Below are 17,457 nucleotides of genomic sequence, written 5' to 3' on the forward strand. Positions count from 1 at the left end.
CTATTGACTTAGGAGCCAGGAGCAGCATGTATAAACATTTAGCAACAACTAGAACTATGTGCCATGATTCAGAAACAAATGAATGCCCCTACGAGTGTTAACGTGTGAAGGAGCAGGGGAATGGGATCTAAGAATCTGAGCTCAAGTCCCTCACTCCCATGCTGGAAGTATCTTGTGTGTTGTTCTCTGGCAATTGCCTCTCGCCAGCTATAGGAATCAGAACCTATTTGTAGCATGAGCTAATATGCTTCAGAGCTCCCAATTATTTTTCAATTTTGATTTCAAGCTATTCGTGCTGTTTTACTTCAAGCCTCTAGAGCATTCCATGAAGCACTGATTTGGCTGGTGTTAAAAGAAAAGTACTGGAAAAATTGTGTCACACAGTATACTGTGAATACCATCTGCTAATATAGCCTGATCCTTCTTCATCCTACAGAGCAAGGGACACTTAGCAGCAATCAGCTGGGTACAGCACAGTCTGAGGCACTGTTCAAATACACTCAGCTTTATCAGTCATCCCTCCTGTAATTTCAAATACAAATTGTCTGCTAAGATCCAAATAATGGTGGCAGTTTGAGACTGAAGCTAGAGCACGGCAGGCAGGATGTAACAAGAACAGTACAGAATCTATACTTGCTGTGAAATTGTTTCTCAGAGCCTATTCGGTGTAACTGCTTCACAACAATTATAGTTTGTGCTGGCTCTACAAATCAAGCCGAGCTCAAATCTTACTCCCCTTAGATCACATTGCAAGGAACCCACCGGAGGCAGCATTTCCCCAAATAATCATGTTATGAGACAGATGCTGCTTCCATTTTTATACTGCAGCAGCAGCAATGAGTAACCAAACAAGACTTGGGGCCCCATCCTGCTAGGCACTTTACAGACACACAGAAGAGTCCCTGCACCAGAGTTCACAAACTTAAGCTACAATCAAGAAGCAACTGGTGGACAAAAACAAATGGGATGGAAGAGATGATGTTTGAGCAAGTTACAGTACAATAAGCAGGGGTCTCTGATAGAACTCAAATTTAGACTTATTTTAAAGGACAAGAAGGCATCTGCATAGTATCACAATGGAGGGGAGAGATGTGTGTATAATCATCGTTTTCAGCATTTCACATTTTAAATTCTGAAAGTGTGCCAATAATTTAAGAGTTTAGGGAGCAGATACTATCGCCTACTGAGGGAAGGGACCATTAAATTCACTTTTCATAAAATGTTGCCAGATTTCAAGCCATATCAAACACCTGTGCGCTTGGGAGTGATGAGTGAAAACTATGAAGCATGAACACAGAAACAGCAGAAAGGCATTTCCAAGGATTAAATTCCAGCAGAATCTTCACCAGAATAAAATCTGAGCCTTAAATTCAGTCCAAGTCCTACCTGTTTTCCTTTTCTTCTATGTCACCCGTACTGCTTAGTCTTCTAGGGGTTATGGGGGCAACGTAGTTTTTGCTGTCCTTATCCTGAAGGAAAAAACAAAACAACGTATTTCAAGATAATGTATATTCCACATGGAAGTTACATCTTCAATGGAATTCAGCAACACCTCTGAATTAGTGTTTCCATTCTTGCTTCTAGAAGTGAGAGTCAGTTTTTAATTTTTCCAAATTTGCCAGTTTCAAGGCCTTTGCTCTAAGTTTAAAAATTGGCATGGAGGAGTCAGCCTGGAACCATTTCAAGAAATAGCCCAAAAGATCTGTTTTCTAGAATTTACCATATGTTCTTTTTAGAGAGTTGGCTTCCCTGGCAACTAGCATGGTAAAGGTCAGGCTAGTAATTGAGGGCAGCTTCTAAATTAAGATAGATCGTGTGTAAATGGGCAGCAGAGCTGAATGGATGGAGAGCACACTGAGGAAGACTTTAGATTCAGAGCAGCACAATACCTACTGTGAACACAGGTCACTCACTGGCTGGATTAGACATTCCCCACTAAAGTATGTGGGATGCCAAACTGCCGGGGGATTGCTAGGCAGGCTCCAATTTAGGTAGGAAGGGGTAAAAGGAATGCTTTGGCTGAATTCCAACAATTTTGCATGAACTACCAACATAGAAAGTAAGATGGCGTACTTTTCCAAACAGGAGGAAAGTATAAATGTACTAAAGCATCTGAACACAGATTCAAGCAGCATGAAAAAAAGCTGCAAGAAGAATGACAGGGGCATTAAATTATGGAGATTACGAACGAGTGGCCATAACTGAAACCCAGTGGGACGACGCTCAAAAGTGGGATGGCCTTACAGATGGGTAAGCTGATTGACGCTGCTTGGTAAGCACCCCTCAGATGGGATTCTCTACAAACTGTTTTGAGGGAAAGGAGACCTTTTCCTTGTTGTCTAATAATGCAGAAATCCGGGGACTCGATGAAGAGCGGTAGATGGAGGAACCTCTCTCTCTCAGTGCCTCCCGGGAAGCAGCTTCACTTAGCATATTGTGGCTGCCAGTTTTCCGTAGACCAAGCCTCCAAGATGAGGGAGATTCATCCTTTTGCTCCTCTGATTTGTTGAGCAAACTGGTGAACTGCGGTGGGAGAAGACAACAGCGGGTAGGAAGCTAGGGTACTGCAGACAGTATATCAATTAACTTCCCAGAGAGTTTTACTAAGTAGGTTACACTTTAAAGCATGAGATTCAATGCAGTCTCTAGCGATAGCTAGATACATATACACACACACAATTCTAATCTGTAAATGCAATTTAAGGTTAATTAGGACATAGAGAGGGAATAAAAAGGTGTAATATAAAGGTTTTGTCAGCATGTGTTTAAGAAGGGTGCACTACTCAAGAATGGCAAAGACCCAAGTGCCTTATGCAGCTCATCCCACATGAGTGCAAGTGAACACTTCATATGAGAAACCATGCAACCGTGTATTCTGTACATGCTGCTCTGTATTGGTTTTATTATGGACTTCAGCTATACAACCACATACTATTTCCTCAAATATACAATTGTTTCACAACTTTGTTTCAGCTACAGATATGTACCATATTGTAGTACGGGCCTATTTCTCTATGTATGCTAGAGAGATCCATGAAAATAATCAGTACTAGAAGAGGGAGGCTCCTGCAAAGCATCTGCCTCCATCTACTCATGTGCAAGGCTATAGGAGAGATGTGTATTTTTGTTGTTGTACCTGTGTAGTACGCACTCATTTAACACTATTGCAATGCACATTTACAATGGGACAGTTAGTTTGCACACGGGACCTTAATTCTGGCATTTCGAGATTTCTGTACTTAACTGCAACCTTCATGTTTTTTTAATGTGGTTTTGGATGGATTTCACTCCAAAGTAAAAAAAAAGCTAAACACTACCGGATTACCTTAACCCATGTACCTCATGGAGACCTTACAGCTATTAGATTTTACCTTACAAGACACAGTGAGGCCACTATACTGACATTTCCCAGCAAGAAATCTAGTCTGATGGTAGTGAGACACAGAAAAAGCTCAAGAGGCAGGAGACAGTTGTTGTAAGCGAAGTTGTGTTAATGAAGGGATTTCGGTTAATCTGATGAGTGTGTACACAAGGAGTTTATCTATAAAACAAACGTACACCTACTCTGTGTTAACCCACTTCTATTAATCAAAAGTCTCAAACTACTGAGATTTCGGATTTTCATACTTGCATAGGAAGCGCTCATCGGCTTGAGGTAGCTGCAATGCATGCAGCAGGGAAAGGGTTAACTGCACTATTCATTGTTGCTCGCGCTCTCTTCCTCATCACTTGCCTGGTTAAGTAAATTTAAATTTATGCCATAGGGAGTGCTATCTTATTTGCTCTGGGCAAGCGATTAGGCTGACTGGCACATACAAAACAATTCATGACTAACTATGAAACCTCTTGCATCTCATATCTATTAGCTCACTCTAAAAAAAATAACCTAGCATATAACAACCTGCACTTCAGTGTACGAACCTGAGATGTTAAGCACAGGGCCACCAAAAGGAATGCAAGATATGAAGGTTACTCAGCTGTAACTGGAAGTTCTTTGACATGTACGGTCCCTATCTGTATTCCAAACATGGGGACGTCCATGTTCCTTGTGCCTGAGACCAGAGAATTTGCACGTTGTGTCTGTAGGTCTGCGCCTGAATCCTAGAGCTCCAAGGGTGTAAGGGGAGGTGCGGACCAACTGCTTCTCCAGATCCTTCGCTATCGCGAATCTAGTCATGATCCAAAGCAGAGGGGAAAGAGGGGGGGAGAGGTCGTGGAATACAGATTATGGTCCCGTCAGGTGTGCACAAAGAATGCTAACTCCAACATGCACCTACTCCAGGTTCATCTACCATACCAGGAAAGCCGTGAACTTGGCAAAGATTGTTACTTTGGTATTCATTTAGTCTCTGTCTGATGAATAAACAGCCCAAAGCCAGCCTGTACACAGAGGTGAAGCCTGGTGAATGGCGTTATGCAAGTACACAAGGGCATGTGGGCTAGCAGAGAAAGACAGACCTTGACTATAGTTTGAGGTCTGAGGGTGACTTGAATTAAGCTGTTCATGGCCTGAAATTGGTCCATAGGGAGATAGGCCCTTGCTGAAGTCAGTTCTTTGGTTGCTTCTACAAAGTCTAAGGTTTTTGTGGGACTCAAAGTAGACTTTTCTCTGTTTACACAAATTCCCAAGGATGTCAGAAGGTGGAGCAAAGATAGGGTGGCTGATTGAACCTCCTGATTGGATCTGCCCATTAGGAGCCATTCATTCAGGTATGGGAAGTTGGTATAGCTGTTTTGACTCATCTGGGCCACCACCATTGTGAGGTTGCCAGTCCAAACAGAAATCTGAGGAACCTTCTGTGGGGCAGATGAATGCCCACATGAAAGAAAGCATCTTTCACGTTGAGAGCTGTGAGCTACATGCCTTTCTCCAGGAAGAGAATTATCAATGCCAATGTGTACATGCAGAATTATGATTTGCAAATAAAAATATTCAGCTGATGTAGGTCGAAAATGGGTCTTCATCCTTCTTTTTTCTTGGAGACTGAAATATAGGGAGTAGAACCCTTTTCCTAGATGCTGAGGTGGCACTTACTCTATATCCCCTCCTTGGAGGGGACCTTGGAGGGGACAGTCCACCTCCTTACAGAAGATTTCCTCTTGAGGGTGGTCCCTGGAGATGGGCCAGGAAAGGGGTTTGCAAGGGGGAAGGAGAGAAACTTGATGGCATAGCCAGAGTGGATGGTATCCAATCCACACTTATTCATTGTTATTGCCCTCCAATTGTAAGTGAAAAATGCGAGGGGGCCACCAAAGGTTTGGGGGGGCAGTTGGAGATGACATCAATAAATGTATGTAGTTCTCAAGCATCCTGTCAAAAGTAACCTCTAGTTGGTGGATGGGGCTGAGTGGCTGTGGTTGAAAGAGCTGCCTACTTAGGGCTTTGCACCTTCTGACATTGCACGGCAGTTCGTAAGGGTGCTGGCAGTAGAACAGCTGAGGGAGATGTCTTGGTTTATACATCTGTTTGTGGTGTTTCCTCTTTGATGCTGGCTATAAATGCCCAGGGAGTGGGGTGTCATCCTGGAGTCTTAATGAGCGCAGTGACTCATCCGCCTTTTCGTTACAGAGGTTAGACTCAAAGGGCAAGTCCTCAATGGGATTCCTCCCTGAGGAACCCCAAACAGTGAAGCCATGATTCATGCCTCAAGTATCACCGTAGCAATAGCTCTAGATGTGGGATCAGCGGTGTCCATTGCAAATTGAAAAGAAATCTTAGCTACCAGTTTGCCTTCATCGGTGAGGGCTTGGAATTGGACCCTGTCCACTGATGGAGTGTCTTCAAACTCCAAGAATTTGGAGTAATTTGTAAAATCGTGCTTTGCTAACAGGACCTGGTTGTTAGCAATTCTCAGCCTTTTTCAGGGTAGGGGTGCAAGATGCAGAAGTATGCCATACCGCCCTGGTTGGTTCCATGATGGCCTCATTTACTGGGAGGCCCACCTGACTGGGGCCAGTGGGCTGCAAGATGTCCATGAGCTTATACTGCATATCATGGATCTCCTGGAGTGGAATCTGGAGTTCAATTGCCACACTCTGCAAGAGTTCTTGGTATTGCCTGTGGTTTTCAGGCAGGGATGCTGAGGATGGAGCAATTGCCTCATCAGGCAAAGACGATGACATCTGTCAGAACCGGTTGATCCAGCTCCATTTCCTCCTTCCACGTGCTCTGATGGAGCCAGTTGGCGTTGACTAGGAGGAGAGGGCCGGCAGGATTCACGCATAGCTCTGGAGTGTCTCTAGCATAGGGATCCCATGGATCCCAACAGGGCCAGTATGAAGTGTCAACTGGTTGGAGGGGGAATCTCAATGCAGTGAATACCATCGGTTCCCTAGGTGGTCACGTCTGGGCATAGGATGGGTCCAAGATCTCCTGCTGTCTCTGTCTGAGCCAACCCCCTACATGGAAGCGATGGCTTGTCTGGACATCAGAATCAACCAATGAGAAGGTAAATTCTGGCTCTGTTGGCCGTACTGGTGGATGAATGCTTCAATTCATCTATGGAATAGAGGACTAATCCCTTCTCCTCAAGGGTTGTTTCTTCTTTCTTCTTCTGTTGTTGAGGTGTCCCTCAGGAGAACCAGAAAGGAGAGGAAACAGAGGACCAGGTAAGGTGAAAATATCCTCAAAAGAGGTAAAAGTTTCAGTCCCTCCCAGAACACGAGGTGTCCCAGTGTTTGGGACTGATGGTGCTCAGCGGATCCTTCTGGGAACAAGTCAGTACAGTTGAAGAGGAGTCTATCCTAGAGCTCCCAGTCAGTGCTGGCAGGTGCCGATCCTTTGGCTTTCAAGTTGTGAGCCAGAGCCAATACCGATAAGACTTTTCTACTTCACACCTTACCCTCGTGGTCAGGAGGTTTAGGCAGACCTGAGTCTTTAGGATCAACACGAGGACTCACCCGACTCTGTCCAAGTCAGGGAGGGATCCTTCTTTTAGAAGCAAATGTGGAAAAGGATCTATGAAAGTGCCCCTAACTCTCCTAAGAGGCCTGAGGCAATGATTACTCTGACTTAACAGCCATGGCCTCTGCTTTGGAGCTCATGCTCAGAGGGGCACTGCCTGCAGACCGAGGCCTATGTACCAGAGGGTTCACCTGCCAGGCTCTGACTGGGTCTCATGACTTTCTCCATGAGATACTTCCTCAGTTGAAACCCTTGTCGCCTCTCAGGTTTGGGGAGGGAAGCAGAGGCAGATGCTGCACTTAGCGGAGATGTGAGCCTCCCCAAGACACTAAAGGCAGCACTAGCCATCATCGCTGACTGAGATGGGGCAGGGGCAAGAGACATTTCTTAAATCCCAGGACTCTAGACATGGTCCTTCAGAGGGGAGTGAAAAGAAATTGAGAGGGGAGGCCCCAAGGCGGGAGCAGAGCGCAGGGGGACTAAACTACGCTAATTAAAAGACTGAAAACACTAGAAACTATACACTAGGATATTTACAGGTAGGAAAACAGTGCAAAGGTGGCTCTGGACATAGGATTCCGACTCAGGCTGGGCAACAGTAAGAATAAACAGGTTGGCCTGCACCTCTCCTTATACCATTGATACTGAGCACAAAGAACACCAGGGCCCAAAAACGGACCAACAGACACTACTTGCAAATTCTCCAGTCTCGGGCATGTATGGAATACTCATAGGGACCACACTCATGGCTCCTGCTAGCCAAGTGGATTTAGAGTCAGAAGAGGTTTATGTCTAATCTCAGTAGCTATAGAGAGCTTCACTCGCGGGAGAGGGGGGAGAATATCATTGCCAGAGAAATGACAAGCAGTCTCACCTCTACCTCATTAGTGTAGCATCACAGCTCATACAGTGCCATCAAGTCTGGGGCAGGTTATGTAACCTGGATGGATCTTCAGGCTATGTGCTTCAATACCAATTGCATTGTTGTCACATTGCCATGAAGGGCAAAAACAGGAATTTTACCAGTCGCTTCCATAAGGACAGTTTCAATGGAGTTCTCTCTGTTGCAGTATTTTCTGCTGAAAGGAACTAGGGGAACAGATGTAGACAAAACTGCTTCTGTCACCAAACAGGCAGTGGGGTCCTTCCTGGCCAGAGAACCAGGAGTACTTGTTAAGCAGTAACGTGTTGTTGTTGTTTTTTTTTAAATGGCCCAACTTATTTCAGAGGGTGCATAATGGAAAGAGAGCACACCAGACAAAATTAGCCCTATTTGTGCATGTCCCAGACTATTATGCCATTAACTGTGCCTCTTTGTTAAATCAGAGAGAGAATAGTATCTGATTGTAAATCTTGCAACCTCTCTGAACACCAGTTTAAGAAAATCTATTCTCCAGTGCACCCAATTGTTTTAAAGTAACAATGGAATGCACAGTTGGACTCTAAGTCAATCCCCAATTCACTTACTTTTCTGGCAGGAGCTGCGGTGAAGGAGTTATGTTCTGGTGGTGGTATTTGCTCAGTGACGCTAGTCCTGGGTTCATGACCAGAATGGTTGGCAAAGGACTCTTTCTTTCTCTCTACAATTTTAGAGAAGGGGAGGAAAAACAAGGTGTTTGAATGTTGCATTTATAAACCACTTTCCCTTTACCACTGTGATGTGCAAATAAGCAGACCCAGAGCCTGTGTAATAACAGAACATTTTAGTGCCCCACACTCAGAATAAAGGGAAGCATCCCTAAGTCTACTCATTGAACAAAAGGTATTTCTGCCCAGTCCTAAAACACCTCTGCACTAAGTGGTTACAGCTGAAGCATGCTTTTACAGAGCCATCTATTTCACACCCAGCAGGTAAACTGCCCCTTCTTTCCTGAGAGCGTTTGAGGCCAGATAACAGGCTTCATTCATTAGATTTCCTTTAACTGAGCATTCTTGCCAGACATATGGGTTTGAGAACTAGACTAAAGTATTCCTGCAATGCCGAAATATACGGACATTTCTGTGTACAGCTGGGACTAGCTGATCACTCTGGAGATAGTCAAGAATAAACTAACCCAAAACAGCCAGATCCTGTGGCTACCTAGTTGCTCCATTCTACAAGCTCAAGCTTCCACCATTAAGGCTTTTTGATTTCTAGTCAAGACAGATGCCTCTACCCCTACAATATAGCATTCGGTTCCAAACACCTTGTTACCTAAGAACATGGGAGGCACATATCGTAGGCTGGGGAAGGCTATGCCTCCCCAAACAGCCCTGCGTGGCCTCACCCACTCTCCACCCCAAGGCCCCCTCCTGCTTGCTGCTGCCCCTTTGGCCCCAGCCCAGGCAGGCTGCTCCTTTTTGAGGAAGTGTGCTGGGACTGGGGCTAGGGCGGCCAGCCTGCGGCTGGGACTTGGGGCAGGCTAGGCGGGCGCTGGGGCTGTGCCTCCTGGAGCTTCAGGGCTGGGGGTGCTGGGCCTGCAGCGCCCAGGTGGGGGCTGCCAGCGCTGGGGCCGCCCACCTGGCACAGTTTGTCTTGCACTTGTTTTACCTTTCAGTAGCAGTTTGAAGCAGACTAGTACACAAAGATACAGTGCAGCACTTTTTGTGCACTGCTGTTTGCTCCTCAGGGACTGGGGAACTTCTCAATTTCACTTGGCTGCCTTCACTCACTTTGAGCAAATCAGAAAGCTGAGCAGAGAGAGGGCTCTAAACTCCTGTCAGAGTTGTAAGAAATAAGGCCAAGACAAAAAACTCTGGGCTCTTTTGCCTTCTCAAGTTTTCATACCAGAGTCAGCAATTAAAACACATCTGTGTTTTACATATGGGAAAGCTACTTTACACCAAGAGTTGCCAAAACAGGTCTGCTCTGACTTCAGTTTAACTTCAATTCCATGTTTGTATCAGGTTCATCCATACTGTTTCTGAAGCTGATACACTATGACACACCACTTCCTGCAGCAAAACCACTCCTTATAGGCAGGCTTGGAAGGATTGCATTTTTTTAAATCGGTAAATGTCAGTAAACATCGATTTCACTGTACACACAAACAACAAATTTTTCCCTCAATAATCCAAATTTACAGATAGGCAAAGCTAAGAAAAATGCTACTTGGGAACTTACTAGTTTGATTTAAGGCTATTTACTGTACTTTGTATATTTTGACATGCAATGTTAACAAATTTGCTTTAATGGCTATAAAGCTTTAATTTTTTGAATCTTAATGTCTGTCATTAAGTAATTGTCTGATCCCCCCATAATTTCCCACAGCTGAAAATTTAATTTGAAAATAAAAAATGTGAATACCTCATAATTGTGAAACTTTGAAAATTTAAAATGGATAAAAATAAAAAATGCTTAAAAACAGATATTATCCCTCAAAATTATAAAAAAAATAAGTCATTCTGCCAAGCTTACTTGTTGGTGTTTCATTTAAGCCCCTGCTTTGCTTGCAAGGCCTGAGATTACAAGACAAAGTTGCTGCTTATTAAAACTCTATTTTAATTAGAAGAGCAACTACACATGGACTAAAATCCATATGACATTCATTTTATTTACATACCAAAAGACTTAATTTTAAAAAATGTTTAATCTTGGTCATTAACATACATAGACAAAGACTTTTTTTTTTTTTAATTTGCCAGTTCTGCCAAGATCAGCCTAGATGCTTCGGTCCCTTTAACTCATCGTCCATCTTCAAGTTTGTCCAATCAGAGCCCAAGTGATAGTTCTTTCGCTGCCAGACAGAAGCCAGGCTGTGCTTCCATAGCTGTTTGACAGTTTTGTAGTGCTCACTGGAGTAAAGATTTATTGATTAGCACAAATAGACCGAGTAAGGTGCAGTTATAACCCATAGCCACACTAACTCTTGATCAATATTCTTCTTCCTTGTCTAGTGAAAAAAACGGCAAATATATTGATAAACTAAGTACCATTATCATCCAATGAAATGCTGTTTTGTAGCTTTCTAAAGTCATTGTTTAGAACAACCGGGATCCTAACAGTCTTACATCTATAGAACACTAGGGGGAGACTTGTTTTCTGTTTTTATTCTGGGGATGAAAGCTAAACAGTGTCACAGGAATCTGTGGTCAGCCCCCTCTTTGCAGAGATATGGGTAAATCAGGAAGCAGAGACCTAAATATGGTCACTTGAACAACATGTGCACCACACACCCCCTGACTAGGTTTCTAACTGAAGCCACAGAGACGTTATGAAGAAACCAGGAGCTTGGAACTCCAGCAGTTAGCAGCAGCATCCAAAGCCTGAGAGTACATTATGTACTTAGTGAATCCATTATTTTTCAACAGACTGAAACCTTTATACACCAAGATCAGAAAAAGCTTTCCCTGCTCCCACTCCCATGTGGTGATGGAGTATTTAAATGTCACAGGAAATAAGTTTCCATTTCCTACGGTTTATTTTTCCTGAAAACACATTTTTAGTCCTTTATCTAGAACAGCAGCAAGTGGCTTTTACTGAGCAGCATTAAAATGAGTTAACTAGAAGACCAACTTCTAGACACACCTTCATTCAGTTCATTATATTCAAGGTACAATAGGAGTACTATTTTCTCCACACATTGAACTGGTTACTCAAAACCTCTCATTCACCAAAATTTTTACCTTTAAGGGGAACATAAGCAAGTAAGGCTGGAAACTAACGAGAGCCCCGTGTTATTCTCAAACATGAAATAACCACGAAATAAAACAAAAAGCGATGTATAAAATGAAAAAAAAAATAAAAAACTTCTAATCAGCCAGGAGAGAGTCAGTAGCCAATGGCAGCACCCATGAGCACAAATGGTGAGCTAACCGGATCAATTCCACCAGACAGAGTGCACTCAGCCAATGGCAGGTCCCGTACAGGTCACATGCGTGCTGAGCAGGTGGGGATCAGCAGGAGGATTTGGCGGCTGTACAAAGAGTGTGGAGGGGAAGGGGATGGAGGAGGGGGTGAGGGGTGTGTGAGGAGGCAGGGCTGATAAAACAAAAACACAAAATTCCCAAAAAATAAAATGAAAAAAAAAAATCTAAAAACAAAGTTTCATGGGGGTCTAACGACTGCCCATCCCAAAGTTAGCGTTGTCTAGTGGGGAAGGCCATCCAAAAATTTAAAGCATTTTAACATTCAAGCTGAGGAAAAGGCACCGTTTATATAAGGCCTACATAACATTTTGTGTTGTCCTGATGCAGAGCTGATGGAGAACATAAATTAAAACCTACCCCCAGATCTTTACTGACACTTATGCTGATCTATGAGCCAGTAAACAAAAAGGAAAATGTCCTGTTTGCATTCAGTGCTTGAAACAACAACGCTGGTTTGAAACATTTGGCAAGATGAAAGTTTTCATCCCTCTAAAAGGGTCTTGCAAAGTTGTATTAAATGAAAGGATGGGGCAAGGACTATTAAATTTGCTTTCTAGCAATTCTAATTTTGGGTATTGAGATCAAATTCTAATTTCTCACCTACGAAGTATTCATCTGTTTTAAAATAAATTTAGGGTCAATAAAGTCAGGTCTTCCATTTTTTAAAAGATGTCTCACTATACAGTTATCCACCATATGCTATACCAGTCTATGTGATTTACTTAGCAGCTCATCTCATCTGAAGAAACATTTTTAAAATGCATTTAGCCTTTGAAAAAACAGTGAGTGGGACTCCCTAGCTGAGGCCTCATATCTTAATTAACTAAAATCTCAGGTGTTGCATTATGCATTACCTGCCTCCTTTTCAGCATCTGATTCTGAAGCCTCATCTTCTTCGGCTTCCTCCTCTTCCTCAGAGCTGGAACTGCTCGATTCCTTGTTCTCCTCTTCTGGTTCCCAGGACTTCAGAGTGTCTTCTTCATAAAGAATCTTCTCTTTGCTGAGACAAATAGGAGTTTTTAAGATGTGCCAACAGGGGGGAAATCAGCTATTTGTGACCTTTACTCTTAAGGAACCTGCAGATAAGTCACTACATCTAGAACAGGTAAGCACACAACTATCTCTTACACACTTCTGCTCCCCAGTATTTCCTACCCAGTACATTTGCTATTGGTGAAATTCCCGATCCTGCATTCCCCATGCTGGCAGGGGCAGCTCCACTCACCCTGGGGAGATGTGGACTAGAGTGCCTTATGTTACTCCAGGGCAATCCCTCTAGCTGTACTAAAAGGTTTCAAATGAGATCATCAAGTCCTCAGCCAGAGGCTGGAGATAGCTACACAGGGAAGACAGGAGTGTGGGAGACTGTAGAAAAGACAAAAGCTACACCAGCTATTTTGTGGGTCTTACTTTTTGAAGAGTCCACTTTGCAGTTTGCCATTCATGTCAGTTTCAATTAGCTTGTTTCTCGTCTCCTTCCCACTGCGCAGCTGTCAAAAGGTGGAAGAAGAAGGGGAAGGTCATGTTTGAACAGGCATCAGCAGCACGAGCAGCTCGTTATCAGTCTGAAGTCATCCCAAACCTCATTTTGAGGAAGTAGCAGGTGTTTTTCCTTGTTAAGTGCTTTGTCGTTGCTCAATTTGACAGGCAAATACACATCTATAAGCGCACCGCATCATGGCCAGGAATAGCTATAACAGCATAAGGTAGATACCAGGTACATTGTTACACTCAAGTGTCATTTCATGGGAATTCCATGGAAATCAGCAACAGTGCTGACGGAGGGGAGTCCCCTTTGACCCTAAGGGTCAGATACTTGCCCCAGATGTACTGCCCTGTTCTTTCAAGCACATGCACAGAATTGGGGTGGGGGAGAGGGGAGGTTGTCATCAAGTGTCAATTCCTGCAGTGATGGAAGTGTTTTGGCCAACTGGTTCAGGAAATCTCGTCACCAGTGATTCCACTGGGGATGGATAAACCAGCAGCAGCATGATAATAGTCAGGGTAACTCCCAGGAGCAATAAGCATGTTTTTAGGTAGAGCAGAAAGAGACTAATTCTAGCGCTGTCGTGCATTTTGAGGATCATTCTGAGCCTGAAAATCCCACTAAAAATCCCTCAGCCGGGCACTCATGTTCTTCAAGTGAACGTATCCTGGAATCCCAAAATTGTAAACACTGCAGTGCAGGGTTTATAGGATTGGAAAACATTGCGGGACCCCAGGATTGGATGCCTTAAGCTAACAGAATACTCAAGGCAGTGCTATAAGGGGAGGTTGACTGGGGTAGCTAGGTCTGTTCAGCAGAGAACTTCTCCCCTCCTTCGCTTCTTCTCCACACTGCCCAAGGTAAGTTACAAGTTCTTCCTCTGCTGATAGAGGCCCAGAATCCCTCTGGACAGGTAAGAAGCAGAAACATACTCACATCTTTGAATGCACAAAAACTAACAGACATAGGCTCAGGGAAGCCTTTCATGACTTGAAATAAGGAGCTTCTCCTATGAGCTCTGAGTGCCTCATTTAGCCTAAGGTTAGGTGAGAATACAGAAGACATCCCACCATTTTTCCTGGTCCCGCATGAAAGAAATATGGCCAGATTCATTAAGAAATTTGTGTATGGCCAGCTCATGCATGCTATAGCAGTTTTTTATGCTATATGCAAGAGAATTTGTAGGTGTATTTTGATTTTTTTTTTTTAATTAGGAGTGCAGTTTTCTGCATTAGGCTGGTTCACACTTCCTGGGAAAAAGCCTAAAGAACCCTGTTTACATATTAGTTTATCAATTCCCCTAATTTGCTGAGAAGTTGGCTCACATTTAAAACAGTTTTGAACCAAAAAAAAAAAAAAAAAGGGGATGCAACGGGGGACTGCTGGGCCACTGTGGCCTAGTCTTCACTTACCGGCTGGTCCGGCGGCACGCCATCGATGTTCTGGGATCGATTTATCGCGTCTGGTTAAGACGCGATAAATCGATCCCGGATCGATCCCGGAAGTGCTCACAGTCGGCGCCGGTACTCCAGCTCGCCGAGAGGAGTACGCGGCGTCGACGGGGGGGGGCTTCCGGCCGCGTCTGGACCGCGGTAAGTTCGGACTAAGGTACTTCGAATTCAGCTACGTTATTAACGTAGCTGAATTTGCGTACCTTAGTCCGAAGTCCGGACTAAGTGGGGACCAGCCCTGTGTTGCAGCCAGAATTCTGAGTTCTACCTCTCTCACTGCCCTATTCCTCAAAGCTGTAAGTACTGGTATCACCACGTTTTTATAGCGAACGTTTTCTCTCTAGCAACACCGCTTTAATTCCACTGTGTTACACTGCATCTGGCTGGATTTTTTTTTTTTTTTTTTCTTGCTTGGATCTTGGTGACATCAATGAATAAGTGGCAAGTCTGAGATGGACTAGGAAGGAGTGCAACTCCAGGCCAATGCTGCAATATGAGGATCAATTTTCCTTTGATCAAGACCCACCATTTTTGCTATCAGCTTGCTACCCACACCACCTTCACCAAAGGCTTCCACCACATCACAAGATGACATACTATTTAGTGTGGGTTTGAAATTACTAAACTTCTCCCAATGTTGGGGTTCACATAGTTATAATTACTTCTCCCTCCCTCAGTCTTGCTCTTCTAAAAGACAATACAGGAACAAATATACCAGTTCAGAATAAAGCAGGACACAGTGTTTGAATCATCTTCCTTTACGAAAAGTTATAGTAACCATAAGCCTTCCTTAGTTGCTATGTAAGTACCTCCCAGAAACAAGAGATTTAGGGACAATGGTAAATCTAAAGATTAACTGTACAGCTACACTCAATATCTAGAATTCCAGATGTTGATAAATCATTGACCCTCTTGCTACAGCTGAGTTGCTAGCAAACGGGTTCTGGAACTTTAAGTATGCCATTACGTTTAATGTCTCCCAATTATCTAAAAAATGATGGCACGTAGTTTCATGCTTCCACTGAGACATCATATATATGTTAGATTATCCATGCAGAGATAGCTAGTTAGAAAGCAAGAAAGAGGTCAGCCAAAAACTCAACACATTCTGTTTTTTCTGCAGCATCTCCAAGTGCTCAACCAGTCCCTCATCAGCCACATCAAATGGTGTCTGGCCCTGATGACATGGGCAATTAGAAAACAGAGGCACCATCCAAGCTTCATTAATACGTCAGACGTGTTCTTTACCAGTGGATAAAAGAACTGAACTCCCTGCCACAGTATGCATTCAGGAGAACCCCACTTCAGAGACCTGCTTGGACCTCCAACTGCCAGCTGACATATGGAATGGGATGGCAGAGAAGACAGCCCTCGTGTCATTCTGACATAGTCACTTAATTCCTAGACTAGGACTGGCCAAAAGCAGAGGCTGCAGTTTTATAATGCAACCCATGGCCAGACTCACCTTTATTACAAGTGCAGCTCAGAGAGAATGAGATCCCATGCTCCAACTCAGCAGCAGGAGCTATTGCATTTGGGTCACGTGCTCTCCAAAAATTGCACATCTACATTAAGGATGAGGGTGACCTCAACCTGCCCTATTCATTAGTGCACCCTTCTAAGCTCCTGGCAATTTGCCAATGCAGCCATCAACAGGACAAAGTTGAGGGGTCTCTGTCCTGAACTGTTACTCAAATATAAAATAACTAGGAAGGCCACTTTGGGATGTAATGAAAGAGACCTCCAACACTGTCATTTTAATTAAAATACTCAGCCACCTTATTAATCACATTAATAATGAAACCTGATGGCTGTTGATTAAATGAAGACTGACAGGCCACAGCTCCTGGCCAGGGAATTTACAACCCATAGCCAGATCACTAAAGATATTATGACCCACTTAACTTTCAAAGGGATTGTTTGCAGAGCAATAAGACAGTAGAACCTTGCTAATTTGCAGCGGTTACTGAGACAACCATTGAGGACTACAGAATTTTACAAATTAGGTCCCAATCCGGCAAAGAGAATTGTGGTGGCAGGGGTCTGTCCATGTGGTTCTCTTTGCCAGATCAGGCCTTAGATGAATGATCATACAAACAAAAATAAACAGAATGAATCACAAGTGTAATTTTTCAAATCAATTTCCACTGCAAGCAGATGTTACTCTATTCCTCATTTATACAAGGAGGAAAATGCCACACTCAGCCAGACACTTAAAAAAAATAATTTGTTCTCTCAGCCGCCTAAGCCTCCTGCCTGGATTCATTCACTGATGTCGCTCTAGCAGGTATAGTCTCAATCCACTGCCAAAGAAGTGGCCATCATTCCAGCTGATTGCAGCTGGTAGGACAGTGCACGGGGAGACTCATGGTTGCCATAACAAGCCATGCAAAACCTTACAGATTAGAAGTCCCAACATCCTGAATTGCACCTAGTGCACAAAAGAGAAGTAGTATAATCTGTGCATGAGCCACTATGTGAACAGTTTAAGGAGGAAAATCTTGGAAGGACTACACACAAAATTGGCCTTGAAACAAAAGCATATTTTGGCAATGCAGGGAGACTGGGGGAAACTGCGAGGCTTGGGAGAGGTCCAGCCACTGTGCATCACTACCCCAGTACCTCTAAGAAGAGGCCTGCATTTGGAAGGGAAGGCCAGATGGGATCTCTGCAGTGTGAAGATGTTTGGCAGAGAAGGAGCCAAACAAAGACCCAATAAGTTTTAGGTAGAGAAGTCCCAGTAATGGCTTCTAAGAAAAAGCTGGTTG

At 43.8% G+C, this 17,457-nt stretch overlaps 1 protein-coding gene across 1 annotated transcript in view; it reads right to left on the minus strand.

Moving 5' to 3' along the window:
- PPP1R12B (protein phosphatase 1 regulatory subunit 12B) overlaps positions 1-17,457 on the minus strand; it is a 160,045-nt gene that overhangs the window by 94,015 nt on the left and 48,573 nt on the right. Inside the window, 7 exon segments of the mRNA XM_034767616.1 lie at positions 1,387-1,469; positions 2,326-2,523; positions 8,372-8,484; positions 12,607-12,752; positions 13,163-13,242; positions 15,792-15,866; positions 16,002-16,017. Coding sequence (XP_034623507.1) covers positions 1,387-1,469; positions 2,326-2,523; positions 8,372-8,484; positions 12,607-12,752; positions 13,163-13,242; positions 15,792-15,866; positions 16,002-16,017 — 711 coding nt within the window.

Source organism: Trachemys scripta, chromosome 4, assembly GCF_013100865.1.
Source record: "Trachemys scripta elegans isolate TJP31775 chromosome 4, CAS_Tse_1.0, whole genome shotgun sequence".
In the NCBI taxonomy this organism is placed as follows: domain Eukaryota; kingdom Metazoa; phylum Chordata; order Testudines; family Emydidae; genus Trachemys; species Trachemys scripta.